Source organism: Euprymna scolopes, chromosome 14 (assembly GCF_053919585.1).
Source record: "Euprymna scolopes isolate OS-2025 chromosome 14, ASM5391958v1, whole genome shotgun sequence".
In the NCBI taxonomy this organism is placed as follows: domain Eukaryota; kingdom Metazoa; phylum Mollusca; class Cephalopoda; order Sepiida; family Sepiolidae; genus Euprymna; species Euprymna scolopes.
The window spans coordinates 87,881,103-87,895,277 of NC_136495.1; the positions used below are offsets into that span (position 1 = coordinate 87,881,103).

Consider the following 14,175-nt stretch of genomic DNA (forward strand, 5'->3'; position numbering starts at 1 on the left):
AAAGAATTCCACCTTGAGGAACTCCCAGTTCTTGTTTTTGAGACTTTCATAGGACGTTTCCTAGTCTTACTTGGAAGGTTCTGTCACTCATCGAAGTTTTTGATAAATGTTGGCATTCTGCCTTTTAGACCTAGTTCATTCAGGTCTTTTAATATTCCGTACTTCCAAGTGGTATCGAAGGCTTTTTCTATGTCAAAGAAAACTGTAACCACATGTTCTTTGAGGATGAAAAGCTTCTCTAATATAAGTTTCCAAATTTATGATGTGGTCAATAGGGCTTCTGCCCTTTTGGAAATCTGCTTGGTGTTCAGAGATTAGGTGATTTCTTTCTAGATACCAGGTTAGTCTTCTATTGATCATTCGCTTGAGGGTTTTGCAGATGCAGCTTGTAAATGCAATGGAACGGTAGTTTATTGTATCTGATGGGTCTTTTGAAGGTTTAGGTATGGGAATTATAATGGCGTGTCTCCAAGTGTCAGGGAATTTTTCATTAATCCAGATATCATTGAAAATTTTGAGGAGGTATTCTTTTAATTTCATTGGCAATTCTTTTAGGAAGACAGAGGATTTCATCAGTACCCCCGTAATAATAATAAAGGGTTGGGTTCGAGACTCCTAACAAACGGTTCCCCAGTTCGATACAAAACACCTGATGAAGGCCGGAGGGCAAAACGGCCGAAACGTTGTGACAATAACAACCAAGATGAGGAAGTCAGTCCGACAATCTCAATCAATCAGGTCCGACTGTTGAATTATGGGCGTTTTTGAGAGATTTTATTTTAGTAAGGATTTGATTGTAGTATTCAGTATTATCTGAGTGGAAGCAGATTTGTTGTTGTTCTGCTTGGTTTTTGATGACTTGGAATTCTTTGTTCCTATTAATTGGTAAGGAATTTTTGGTAAAGTTTTCTGCTAAGATTTCAGCTATTTTTTCTTTGTTAGTGATTTTGATATTGTTATGGATGAGATGTTTATTAGCTTGTTTAGTGTATTTCCCAGTAATTTTGTTTATCATGTTCCATATTTCCTTTGGTTTGGTGTTTGAATTTACTTGGCTGACATAAGCTTGCCATGTTGATTGCTTAGCTTGCTTAATGGTTCTGTGAGCTTTGGCTCTATTTGTTTTGTAATTTTCTAAATTTTCTTTAGTTGATTGGCTATTAAATTTTCTGAGTGCTGTTCGTCTGGCTCTGAGCACTTCTTTGCAATCTTTATTATACCAAGGCTTGTTGTATCTTGTTGATGGGGAGCTTTTAGGAATAGTTTTCTCAGTTATAATATTTAGAGTATTGGTGAAGTGGATGATGTCATCTTTTCTTGAATTAGCTTCTTGCACTAAGTTTGTTTGGCACATTTTTTAAAAAATCTTCCCAGTTGACCTCATGCAAGTTCCATCAGGTTGTTTTAGTGTCGTTCTCTGGTTCTTGATCTTCCAGGATGATCGGGAAGTGATCACACCCACAGGTCTCATGATGTATGATGTACTTTCCATTTATATTCTGTGAAGATGCTGGGTTCGGATATAGTGAAGTCAATAGCTGAGAGTGTTCCAGAGTTGGGGTGGAGACAGGTGTTTGTTCCGTTGTTAAACAGACATAGTTGGTTTTCATCTAGAAAATTTTTGATAATTTTACCTCTTCTGCTTGTTTGTTTGTTTCCCCATAGTTCATTATTAAAGTCACCCATGAGAATAAAAGATTTAGGGAGTTGTTGGATAAATAAGTTCAAGTCTGTTTTATTTAAGTTTTAAGTGTTAGGTGGCAGGTAAAGGTAGCAGATTGTTAGCGGTTTTCTTAGACTGATGGTTACTGCAACGGCTTGCAGTGTTGTATTCAGTTTGGTTTCACTTTGAATAATATTATTGTTAATTAGAATGGATACTCCCCCCGGAAGCTCTGTTTCCTTGTTTGTGTATATAGTCGTAGGTTGTGTATCGTTTCATATGTAGTGTGTTCTGAATTTTCTTATAAGTTTCTTGTAGGCATATGACTGCTGGGTGAAAAGAGGCAATGAGAAGGTTCAATTCATCGAAATTTGCCTTTTCACCTCCTATGTTCCATTGAAGAAATACTGGTTTATAGGTCATTAGTGGTAAGATTATGATCCTCTGTAGTGTTTTTTTGGGGGATTTTTTTTTTTTTCTAGGTCTTCAAGTTGATTATGGGTTTTAGTATTCATGTTGATATAAGGTATGGATTAAATGTAAGTTGTTGAGGGTTTTCAATTAGCTTTGTTTTTTTTCTTCTGTTTTTGGCTTGTCTTCTGTTTGGTCTTTTTTGTTTTATTTGTTTGGGGATCTAGAACTGGAATTAGTATGGGACCTTATGTCCATTTTGTTTTGGTTTTTCTTTTATTTTGATCGATGGGGAGGGGGTTTCTTGATTTAATGTTTCTGTTTGTTGGTTTGGGTATTCTGTTTCCATTTCATCTTCAGGTTCAGTTTGATTTTTAGGGATTGGGGTTCTAGATCTGAAGTTTGAACGAGACCTTATAATTGTTTTGTTTTGGTTTTTCTTTTGTTTTGATGGTGTTCGATAGGAAGTTTCTTGTTTTGGGGTTTCTGTTTGTTGACTTGGATATTCAGTCTTCATTTCATCAGGTTCTGTTAAATTTTTTGGGAGTATTCCTATTTTTTATTTTGCTGGTTTATTATTTGGGTTTAAGAAAATTTGTTCTTGGGAACATTGGCCTTTAAGAGGGGAGGTTTGGATTTGGGAGGAGACAAATATTTTATTGGGTTCTTTTCTAGTTTCTAGTTTTACTTTTTCTAGTTTTTGAAAGTGTTGTATTTTTAGGTTTTTTGGGAAGTTAAGCAATTCGTTCGGTTCTAGATGTACCAATTTTTCACTAAGTTTGTTGTATTTATCAAACTGGTTAGTGAGATTTGTTTTTTCTGTTATTTTCGCGTTTTATTTCTTATGATTCCTTCCACTATTATCTTCGCTTTTAAGTAAGATATATTGTGATTATGCTTTGTGGCTAAGATTTCTTTTTCAGTTTTCCATTTTTCAGTTTTTAGAATAAGCAGGGTGCTCGCCTTGGCAGTTTATGCATTTGGACTCGCAACATTCTTGTTCATTGTGACTTGTTTCTTTAGAGCCACATTTAGCACACGTGGGATGACCTCTGCAGGCATCTCTATTGGGGGTTTTGATAGAGTGTCTTACTTAAGGGGGCGGTTTGTCAGGAGTTTGTTTATGTTGGACCTGAAGACGTCCAAGTTGTAGTCAGGTGGGAAACAGGCAAGCGGCAGAGAGTTCCACTGGCGTGCAGTTCTAAGAAAGAAGTTTTGCTCATGGAATCTACGTTTGGACATAGGCACAGATAAAGAGTGGGGAAAATTATTGACAGTAGTTTCAGCCAGACGGGTGTTTCTCGTGAAAGATTGGTGAGGGGGGGGGGGATTGGAGCTCAGACGAGCACCTGCCATGGAAATAGCGCTAAAACAAAGACAGGCTTGCAACGTCTCTTCTGTGGGAGAGGGAGAGAGGTTCCAGGGAAGAGAAAAGGGCATCCCCCACTAAACCACAAAGTCTATTTTGGCTGTTTTTAGCAGCTCCTGCCCAGATGTGGCAGCAGTACTCCATCCTTGGGCATACTTGGCTTTTCTAAAGATAGAGAATTGCATCAGTAGTGAGATATCTTCTGGAGCGGTAGAAGGATCCCACCATTTTCCCAGCGTCCCTGGCAACAGATTTGATATACGTGTTCCATTTTAGATCAGGAGTAAAGGTCAAACCCAGAAGCTTGTCAAAACATGGAGCCTCTCCAAGACGAGAGCCATCCATTTCAATTGATGCCAGATGGGGATCGGAGCGTTGATGATGTAAAGATAGAAGCTTGGTTTTGGATGCATTAAAAGTGACCAGCCACCTCTTCCCCCATTGTACCACGTGCTCAAGATCAGAGGAGAGAGAATTAGAGAGAACTTTGTCATTTATAGCCTTTGATGTGTTGCCATAGATGGTCGTGTCATCAGCATAGATGTCAGCGAATGATTTAAGTATGTGTTTTGAGAGATCATTGATGTAGATCAGGAAGAGAGTTGGACCCAGGATGGACCCCTGAGGGACTCCAGCATTAATACTGTGGGCCTCTGATTTCTGCCCATCAACCACTACTATTGGAGAGAAATGATTTAATGATTGAGAAAACATTTCCAGTAATATCGTAGCTGGAAATCTTGTGAAGTAGGCTCTTATGCCATACCTTATCGAAGGCCTTCGATATGTCAAGAGCAATTTCCCTGGAAAGGAAACCTTTGTCAAGAGATTCACTAATCCTGTGTGATATAACCGTTAGCACATCTGCTGTAGATCTTGCAGAGCGGAAATAATATTGCGTGTCACTAAGGTTTCTGTTGAGGTGGTTGACTACTACTTTATTTAATATGAATTCCAGCAACTTACTCATGACACATAGGAGACTTATTGGTCTGTACTGAGAGGGAGATGACTTTGCATCTGAATTCTTAAATACAGGGCATACTGATGAGGTTTTTCAGGGTGTTGGAAAGCATTTCTCCTTAAGGCAACGCTTAAACAGTTTTGTAAGTATGGGGGCAAGTTCTAGTTGGAGCTTTTTCAGCACTATAACTGGAATGCCATCAGGGCCAGTTGCTTTACTAGAATCAAGGTTCTTGATTAGCTTGGCGACCTCATGCACAGATATTTGTATGTTGCATAGCGTGTTGTCTGTTATAGGAGGAAATACAGGGAGTTGATGGTCATTGTCGCATAGGGTAAAATTAGCTGCAAAGTTCTTGGCAAATAGTCTGGCCTTGTCTGATGCTGACGAGATGACCTCAGGTCCATTGATGATAGTTGGGATACAACGCACACTTCTGTTCAGGATCCTGTTTGCTATTTGCCAGAACTGGTGGGAACTAAGCCGCTGCTCAGCTACTTTGGATTTAACAGACTGAGCATATAGCTCTCTTGCATGATTTAATCTTTTACAGTGGTTGCTGGCATTCCTGAAAGCAGCTTTAGTCTCAGTACATCTATTACGTTGGTAGCTATGGAAAAAGTGATTTGTGTGTGCGATGGCAGCAGCACATTCAGGGGAGAACTATGGCTGGCTGTTAGGTTTTTGTTGGAATTTTTTCGATGGTATGAATCAGTCTATGCCTATAATTAACTATTTGGTCAGGTCTGATACTATAGAGGACACATCCTTTTTAAACATGGAATGCACAGGTAGGTCAGATATGAATGTATGGAAGCTATCCCAGTCAGCCATAGAGTATCGATATACAGTACGGTGGAGAGGTACATCTAAAGACTTATTACATTTCATTTTTATCTTAACTGCTACAACAGAGTGGTCAGAGGATCCCAGAGGAGATAGAACAGAACATGAACACAGCTCAGGGGAAGTTGTGAAGAAAAGGTCTAGAAGGCTTGCATATTGACCGGGTGTATCAGGCACATGGGTGGGTTCGTGAACAATCTGAGTGAGGTCATAGGCAATGGCAAAATCATGACAAAATCTCCCCTCGTCATCGGTTTTATTTGAGAGGGTCAGCCATTCCACATTATGGACATTGAAGTCACCGCAAATGTGAATGTTAGCCGAAGGATGAGCAGACAGGATGTGGTCAATTTTCTCAGATATGCTCTTAAAGATAGTAACTCCACTGTTGTGGGGGGGCGATAGATGGCAAATAGAGGTGCAGTGGTGTAAGCTAGTGCGACCCGAAAGCACATATAAGGTAAATTAGGGTCTTCTCTGCAGATATCCCTACCACATGGAAAGCCATCTTTGATGTAGGCACATATTCCATGCCCATGGCGATCTTGGGGGTTAGATTTAGATGTTAAATTGGAGTAACCTTTAATTACGAATTCGTCTAGAGAAGTGGTTGGCCCTATGCCAGTTTCACTTAGAAAGAATATGTCCAGTTTCGTCTCCTGTAATTGTGTTTCAACTTCTGGAAGGTTGGAACGTAGACCCCTGATGTTGGAGAAGGAGACCTGGTAGTAGGGGTCTATATTGGTGGATGGGGTTCTAGGTTTATTCGTGTTTCTTTTTTGGAAATTATTTGGTTGTTGAATATGTCCTGGAGCAGAGTTAATGTTTCTCGTGCCGTATGCGCCGTTGCACTGTCCTGCTGGAATCACATTGATCGAGAGACCCCAATTTCACTTGATCTCCTTACTGATGTGGATGGATCCTCGGCCATACTCTCTGCTTATCTCTAATGATTCTCATCACTTCTTGCCGTACAGGGTCTACCAGATTTAGGGAAGTCACATACAGGTCCTTGCTCATGAAATCAAGCCACCATAGCTTTTATTGCATTGGGAGTAGAGGAATTTCTTGTGTTGAAGTTTTGTCGAAATTCTCTTGGAGTTTCTGATATTGACTCATTCAACCGAAAATACGACTTCGATAAATATCTGCTCCTTGGTAGTGTAACGACTCATGATGACCTTGAAAAGGTAACTCTAGATGATCTAAAAATAAAAGAAAAACATTAAAAAAAAAAAAAAAAATCAAGAAAGTTATTAATTTTTTTTAACCATCAGCTTTTTTTGAGACACCCTGTATTAGCTTATTCCATCGTTACATTGACGTTAATTTTCTTCAGTTTGTGTTTATCTATTACATTACTGCATTGTATTGCCTTCTTTAAATTTTTGTTAGATAGTAGGAGTTAAAATTTGGATTTAAACAAAATTATTAAAATAAGCAAAACATTAAACAAAATATCTCAAATTAAATTAGAAGAGAATTTCATTATACCCATTTTTACACACTAAATGAGACCAGATTCTGGTACATACAAGGAAAGATTACATACATAGTAATATATAAAAAAAAAAAAAAAAGAAAAAACAAAGAAAGGCATACATATTCCTGTTTCTAATTCAATTCACAAATCATTATTTTTTAACAGAAAATAAAAAATTCTAAATTTTTTAAAAAATAAATCTCACCTGATAAATATAGATGTGCTTAAAATCAACTGCATTTTCTGTTTTCTCCTAAAAATAAGAACAGAAAAAAATGTAGATATTCCCAGATGAAATTTAAGTTACCTTCATAAAAACTTATCAACTATAGATAGTTATAATTGTTTGTACAAAAAATGCATGTTTTAAAATTCATATTTGGATTTGGATTACTCAAATAACTATTCTCAACCTCCAGGATATTGATTCCAAACTAGACAAGTGCTACTTAGAATGTGTGATTATTGTTAAATAAATTAAACTTGCTTTTATTATAGACTTATTTTTTAAGTATAAAAATATAGTGGCAATATAAAAAGGTATTTTTCAAAATAAATTAATACATCCACAAAAATTTTATTCATCTGACAAATTTTAAAACATTTGTGTATCAGAATATAAATGGTCATAAATATTAAATTGGAATCAAATAAAAAACAAAAATCTTTGATCAACACCAAATAAGAACATATTTTAAAATGCTGTGCATTTCATTAAAAACAAAATAAATCTGTAAAATGAATGAAATGCTTCTGAAGACTTGGAAGAACTGCCAGAGTTATTTCCCCTTAGGAGAAATTATAGGTTAAAGAAGGTTTTGTCAAAAAAGACTAAAGGGTATTTCCAAATCTTATTGTCAACTCAAAGTTTGGGAGCAACTTTTTTACACACACATGTGATCTAGAATCAATAAGTTGACAGTTGTATAGAGTAATTGCCTTTGGGCATGTTGCCTTATGGAAAAGAATTATGGTTGAATAGGTTCCAAACAAAGATTAACAAATGGAAAACGTATATAATACAAGAGAAATAATTTAAAATAGAAATGGCACCATGTAATGGTTACTGCATTGCTTTAACTAATATTTTTGGTAAAAGTTTTAATCTATCTGTTTTCCCTTCAACTATGAAATAAATTATATTTAAAACTAGACTCAAGCCTTGGTTTGGCAACTAGTTTACAGGAAGGAAAACTCTAAAATAACACCAGTTTTTCTGAAGCTGTTATTTTTAGCCATCTTGGATTTTTTCTTGGTAGAGATTGTGATATCCTTGCTTCAATATAGATACATCATGTAAAAATCTACACAGGAAATATCTATTCTAACACTAAAAGGAGGCTGATATTTAAAATAAATTTTAACCTTTTTTTGAGAATTTATCATTGCATATCATAAATATTGAAATAATTATGCATGAAACACTTACCGTACCAAAAAGGACAACACCAACCAAATCAGTTTCTCTATGGATAATCTTATTTTGAAGTGTTATTTGAACAGCCTTTAAAATAAAATGTTGAAAATATAAATAAAATATAGTCAGGAGGAGGTACAGAACTTTTTGTGGAATAGTTTTAGTATCTATATTTTGTACTAGCTGTCCTGGAAGTATTTATTGTTTATATAAAGTCATTTTTTTTTTTTTTATTAACAAAAATATTATTCAAAACTGAAATTGAAGCTGTTATTCTAAATGTTTTACATAAGAGGCTATCAGCTATTGTTTTGTTAATCTAATTCTGAAATAATATTAAATTGTTGTTGCTTTTTGGTAATATTAATTGTTTTATAAATAATAATCAGCTAGGACTTGCTATTATGCAAAAATTTACAACTATAACTAACCCTCAACAATTCTCCCTCAAAAGCTATATAATTCTCTGTGTCTGCTGTAATGTAAAGTATACTTGTATTAAAAATAAGCCAGTATATTTTCGCCAAATATTAATTTTTTTAAAGTAAAATTGAATTATTACTATATTGTGCTGATCGTTATTAAAATATCAATGTAATTGTCATTCAATTATCAATGTAACAAAACATATTCAATTACACTGGCCAACAACAACAACAAAAAATTGTCATGGTACCTAGAATGTTGCAACTATTTTTATCTTATTTGAGGACGCTGATTCCAGAAATGCTGTCACTTTTTTCTATCAGGTCTAGTTTTTCTGCTATGGTAGCTTCAATTAAAACAAAAAAAAGCTATGGTAGCTCCAATAAAAACAAAAAAAGCTGTGGTAGCTCCAATAAAAACAAAAAAAAGCTATGGTAGCTCCAAGAAAAACAAAAAAAAAGCTATGGTAGCTCAAAGAAAAACAAAAAAAAGCTATGGTACCTCCAATAAAAACAAAAAAAAAGCTATGGTAGCTCCAATAAAAACAAAAAAAAGCTATGGTAGCTCCAATAAAAACAAAAAAAGCTATGGTAGCTCCAATAAAAACAAAAAAAAAGCTATGGTAGCTCCAATAAAAACAAAAAAAAAAGCTATGGTAGCACCAATAAAAACAAAAAAAAAAAGCTATGGTAGCTCTAATAAAAACAAAAAAAAAAGCTAAGGTAGCTCCAATAAAAAAACAAAGCTATGGTAGCTCGAATAAAACCGAAAAAAAAAAAGCTATGGTAGCTTCAATAAAAAAAAAAGCTATGGTAGCTTCAATAAAAAAAAAGCTATGGTAGCTTCAATAAAAAAAAAGCTATGGTAGCTTCAATAAAAACAAAAAAAGCTATGGTAGCTCTAATAAAAACAAAAAAAAAAGCTTAGGTAGCTCCAATAAAAACAAAAAACAAGCTATGGTAGCTCCAATAAAAAAAAGCTATGGTAGCTTCAATAAAAACAAAAAAAAAGCTTTGGTAGCTTCAATAAAAACAAAAAAAAAAGCTATGGTAGCTCCAATAAAAACAAAACAAAAAAGCTATGGTAGCTCGAATAAACACAAAAAAAAGCTATGGTAGCTCTAATAAAAACAAATAAAAAAGCTAAGGTAGCTCCAATAAAAAAAAAAAGCTATTGTAGCTCGAATAAAAACAAAAATAAAAAGCTATGGTACCTCCAATAAAAAAAAAAAAAAAGCTATGTTAGCTCCAATAAAAACAACAAAAAAAGCTATGGTAGCTCCAATAAAAATAAAAAAAAAGCTATGGTAGCTACAATAAAAACAAAAAAAAAGCTATGGTAGCTACAATAAAAACAAAAAAAAAGCTATGGTAGCTACAATAAAAACAAAAAAAAACTATGGTAGCTACAATAAAAACAAAAAAAAACTATGGTAGCTCCAATAAAAACAAAAAAAAAAACCTATGGTAGCTTCAATAAAAACAAAAAAAAAAACCTATGGTAGCTTCAATAAAAAGAAAAAAAAAGCTATGGTAGCTTCAATAAAAAAAAAGCTATGGTAGCTCCAACAAAAACAAAAAAAAGCTATGGTAGCTCCAATAAAAACAACAAAAATCTATGGTAGCTCCAATAAAAAAAAAAAAAGCTATGGTAACTATAATAAAAACAAAAAAAAGCTATGGTAGCTCCAATAAAAACAAAAAAAAAGCTATGGTAGCTCCAATAAAAAAAAAAAGCTATGGTAGCTCCAATAAAAACAAAAAAAAAGCTATGGTAGCTCCAATAAAAACAAAAAAAAAAAAAGCTATGGTAGCTCCAATAAAAAAAAAAGCTATGGTAGCTCCAATAAAAACAAAAAAAAAAGCTATGGTAGCTTCAATAAAAACAAAAAAAAGCTATGGTAGCTCCAATAAAAACAACAAAAAAAGCTATGGTAGCTCCAATGAAAAAAAAAAAAGCTATGGTAGCTCCAATAAAAACAAAAAAAAGCAATGGTAGCTCGAATAAAAACAAAAAAAAAGCTGTGGTAGCTTCAATAAAAACAAAAAAAAAAGCTATGGTACCTCCAATAAAAACAAAAAAAAGCTATGGTAGCTTCAATAAAAACAAAAAAAAGCTATGGTAGCTCCAATAAAAACAAAAAAAGCTATGGTAGCTTCAATAAAATCCAAAAAAAAAGCTATGGTAGCTCCAATAAAAAAAAAGCTATGGTAGCTCCAATAAAAACAAAAAAAAAAAAGCTATGGTAGCTCCAATAAAAACAAAAAAAAAGCTATGGTAGCTCTAATAAAAACAAAAAAAAAGCTATGGTAGCTCCAATAAAAAAAAAGCTAAGGTAGCTCCAATAATAAAAAAAAAGCTATGGTAGCTCGAATAAAAACAAAAATAAAAAGCTATGGTAGCTTCAATAAAAAAAAAGCTATGGTAGCTTCAATAAAAACAAAAAAAAGCTGTGGTAGCTCCAATAAAAACAAAAAAAAAGCTATGGTAACTCCAATAAAAACAACAAAAAAAGCTATGGTAGCTCCAATAAAAATTAAAAAAAAAAAGCTATGGTAGCTCCAATAAAAACAAAAAAAAAAGCTAAGGTAGCTCCAATAAAAACAAAAAAAAAGCTATGGTAGCTCCAATAAAAACAAAAAAAAAGCTATGGTAGCTCCAATAAAAAGAAAAAAAAGCTATGGTAGCTTCAATAAAAACAAAAAAAAGCTTTGGTAGCTCCAATAAAAACAAAAAAAAGCTAAGGTAGCTCCAATAAAAAAAAAAAGCTATTGTAGCTCGAATAAAAACAAAAAAAAAAGCTAAGGTAGCTCCAATAAAAACAAAAAAAAAGCTATGGTAACTCCAATAAAAACAACAAAAAAAGCTATGGTAGCTCCAATAAAAATTAAAAAAAAAAAGCTATGGTAGCTCCAATAAAAACAAAAAAAAAAAGCTAAGGTAGCTCCAATAAAAACAAAAAAAAAGCTATGGTAGCTCCAATAAAAACAAAAAAAAAGCTATGGTAGCTCCAATAAAAACAAAAAAAAAAGCTAAGGTAGCTCGAATAAAAAAAAAAAGCTATGGTAGCTTCAATAAAAACAAAAAAAAAGCTATGGTAGCACCAATAAAAACAAAAAAAAGCTATGGTAGCTCCAATAAAAACAAAAAAAAAGCTATGGTAGCTCCAATAAAAACAAAAAAAAAACTATGGTAGCTCCAATAAAAACAAAAAAAAAAGCAATGGTAGATCCAATAAAAACAAAAAAAAAGCTATGGTAGCTCCAATAAAAACAAAAAAAAAAAGCTATGGTAGCTCCAATAAAAAAAAAAGCTATGGTAGCTCCAATAAAAACAAAAAAAAAGCTATGGTAGCTTCAATAAAAACAAAAAAAAGCTATGGTAGCTCCAATAAAAACAACAAAAAAAGCTATGGTAGCTCCAATGAAAAAAAAAAAGCTATGGTAGCTCCAATAAAAACAACAAAAAAAGCTATGGTAGCTCCAATAAAAACAACAAAAAAAGCTATGGTAGCTCCAATAAAAACAACAAAAAAAGCTATGGTAGCTCCAATAAAAACAACAAAAAAAGCTATGGTAGCTCCAATAAAAATTAAAAAAAAAAAGCTATGGTAGCTCCAATAAAAACAAAAAAAAAAGCTAAGGTAGCTCCAATAAAAACAAAAAAAAAGCTATGGTAGCTCCAATAAAAACAAAAAAAAAGCTATGGTAGCTCCAATAAAAAGAAAAAAAAGCTATGGTAGCTTCAATAAAAACAAAAAAAAGCTTTGGTAGCTCCAATAAAAACAAAAAAAAGCTAAGGTAGCTCCAATAAAAAAAAAAAGCTATTGTAGCTCGAATAAAAACAAAAAAAAAAGCTAAGGTAGCTCCAATAAAAACAAAAAAAAAGCTATGGTAACTCCAATAAAAACAACAAAAAAAGCTATGGTAGCTCCAATAAAAATTAAAAAAAAAAAGCTATGGTAGCTCCAATAAAAACAAAAAAAAAAAGCTAAGGTAGCTCCAATAAAAACAAAAAAAAAGCTATGGTAGCTCCAATAAAAACAAAAAAAAAGCTATGGTAGCTCCAATAAAAACAAAAAAAAAAGCTAAGGTAGCTCGAATAAAAAAAAAAAGCTATGGTAGCTTCAATAAAAACAAAAAAAAAGCTATGGTAGCACCAATAAAAACAAAAAAAAGCTATGGTAGCTCCAATAAAAACAAAAAAAAAGCTATGGTAGCTCCAATAAAAACAAAAAAAAAACTATGGTAGCTCCAATAAAAACAAAAAAAAAAGCAATGGTAGATCCAATAAAAACAAAAAAAAAGCTATGGTAGCTCCAATAAAAACAAAAAAAAAAAGCTATGGTAGCTCCAATAAAAAAAAAAGCTATGGTAGCTCCAATAAAAACAAAAAAAAAGCTATGGTAGCTTCAATAAAAACAAAAAAAAGCTATGGTAGCTCCAATAAAAACAACAAAAAAAGCTATGGTAGCTCCAATGAAAAAAAAAAAGCTATGGTAGCTCCAATAAAAACAACAAAAAAAGCTATGGTAGCTCCAATAAAAACAACAAAAAAAGCTATGGTAGCTCCAATAAAAACAACAAAAAAAGCTATGGTAGCTCCAATAAAAACAACAAAAAAAGCTATGGTAGCTCCAATAAAAACAAAACAAAAGCCATGGTAGCTCCAATAAACACAAAAAAAAACTATGGTAGCTCCAATAAAAACAAAAAAAAAGCTACGGTAGCTCCAATAAAAACAAAAAAAAAAAGCTATGGTAGCTCAAATAAAAAAAAAAAAACTATGGTAGCTCCAGAAAAAAAACAAAAAAAACTATGGTAGCTCCAATAAAAACAAAAAAAAGCTATGGTAGCTCCAATAAAAACAAAAAAAAGCTATGGTAGCTTCAATAAAAACAAAAAAGCTATGGTAGCTCCAATAAAAAAAAAAAAAAAGCTATGGTAGCTCCAATAAAAACAAAAAAAAAAGCTATGGTAGCTCCAATAAAAAAAAAGCTATGGTAGCTCCAATAAAAACAAAAAAAAAGCTATGGTAGCTCCAATAAAAACAAAAAAAAAAGCTTAGGTAGCTCCAATAAAAACAAAAAAAAAAGCTTAGGTAGCTCCAATAAAAACAAAAAAAAAAAAGCTATGGTAGCTCGAATAAAAACAAAAAAAAAAAGCTATGGTAGCTTCAATAAAAAAAAACCTATGGTAGCTTCAATAAAAAAAAAAGCTATAGTAGCTCCAATAAAAACAAAAAAAAAAGCTTTGGTAGCACCAATAAAAACAAAAAAAAAGCTATGGTAGCTCCAATAAAAACAAAAAAAAAGCTATGGTAGCTCCAATAAAAACAAAAAAAAAAGCTAAGGTAGCTCGAATAAAAAAAAAAAAGCTATGGTAGCTTCAATAAAAACAAAAAAAAAGCTATGGTAGCACCAATAAAAACAAAAAAAAGCTATGGTAGCTCCAATAAAAACAAAAAAAAAGCTATGGTAGCTCCAATAAAAACAAAAAAAAACTATGGTAGCTCCAATAAAAAAAAAAAAAAAAGGCTATGGTAGCTTCAATAAAAACAAAAAAAAAGCTATGGTAGCTCCAATAAAAACAAAAAA

At 32.7% G+C, this 14,175-nt stretch overlaps 1 protein-coding gene across 6 annotated transcripts in view; it reads right to left on the reverse strand.

Moving 5' to 3' along the window:
- Positions 1 to 14,175, reverse strand: part of LOC145293149 (DNA repair protein Ku70-like) — a 462,221-nt gene that overhangs the window by 261,594 nt on the left and 186,452 nt on the right. For all 6 annotated transcript variants that reach the window (XM_080139577.1, XM_080139576.1, XM_080139578.1 and 3 more), the window contains 2 exons: positions 8,166 to 8,240; positions 6,942 to 6,989 (listed from right to left, as the gene is read on the reverse strand). In XM_080139577.1, coding sequence (XP_079995703.1) covers positions 6,942 to 6,989; positions 8,166 to 8,240 — 123 coding nt within the window. The remainder of the gene's footprint in view (positions 1 to 6,941; positions 6,990 to 8,165; positions 8,241 to 14,175) is intronic.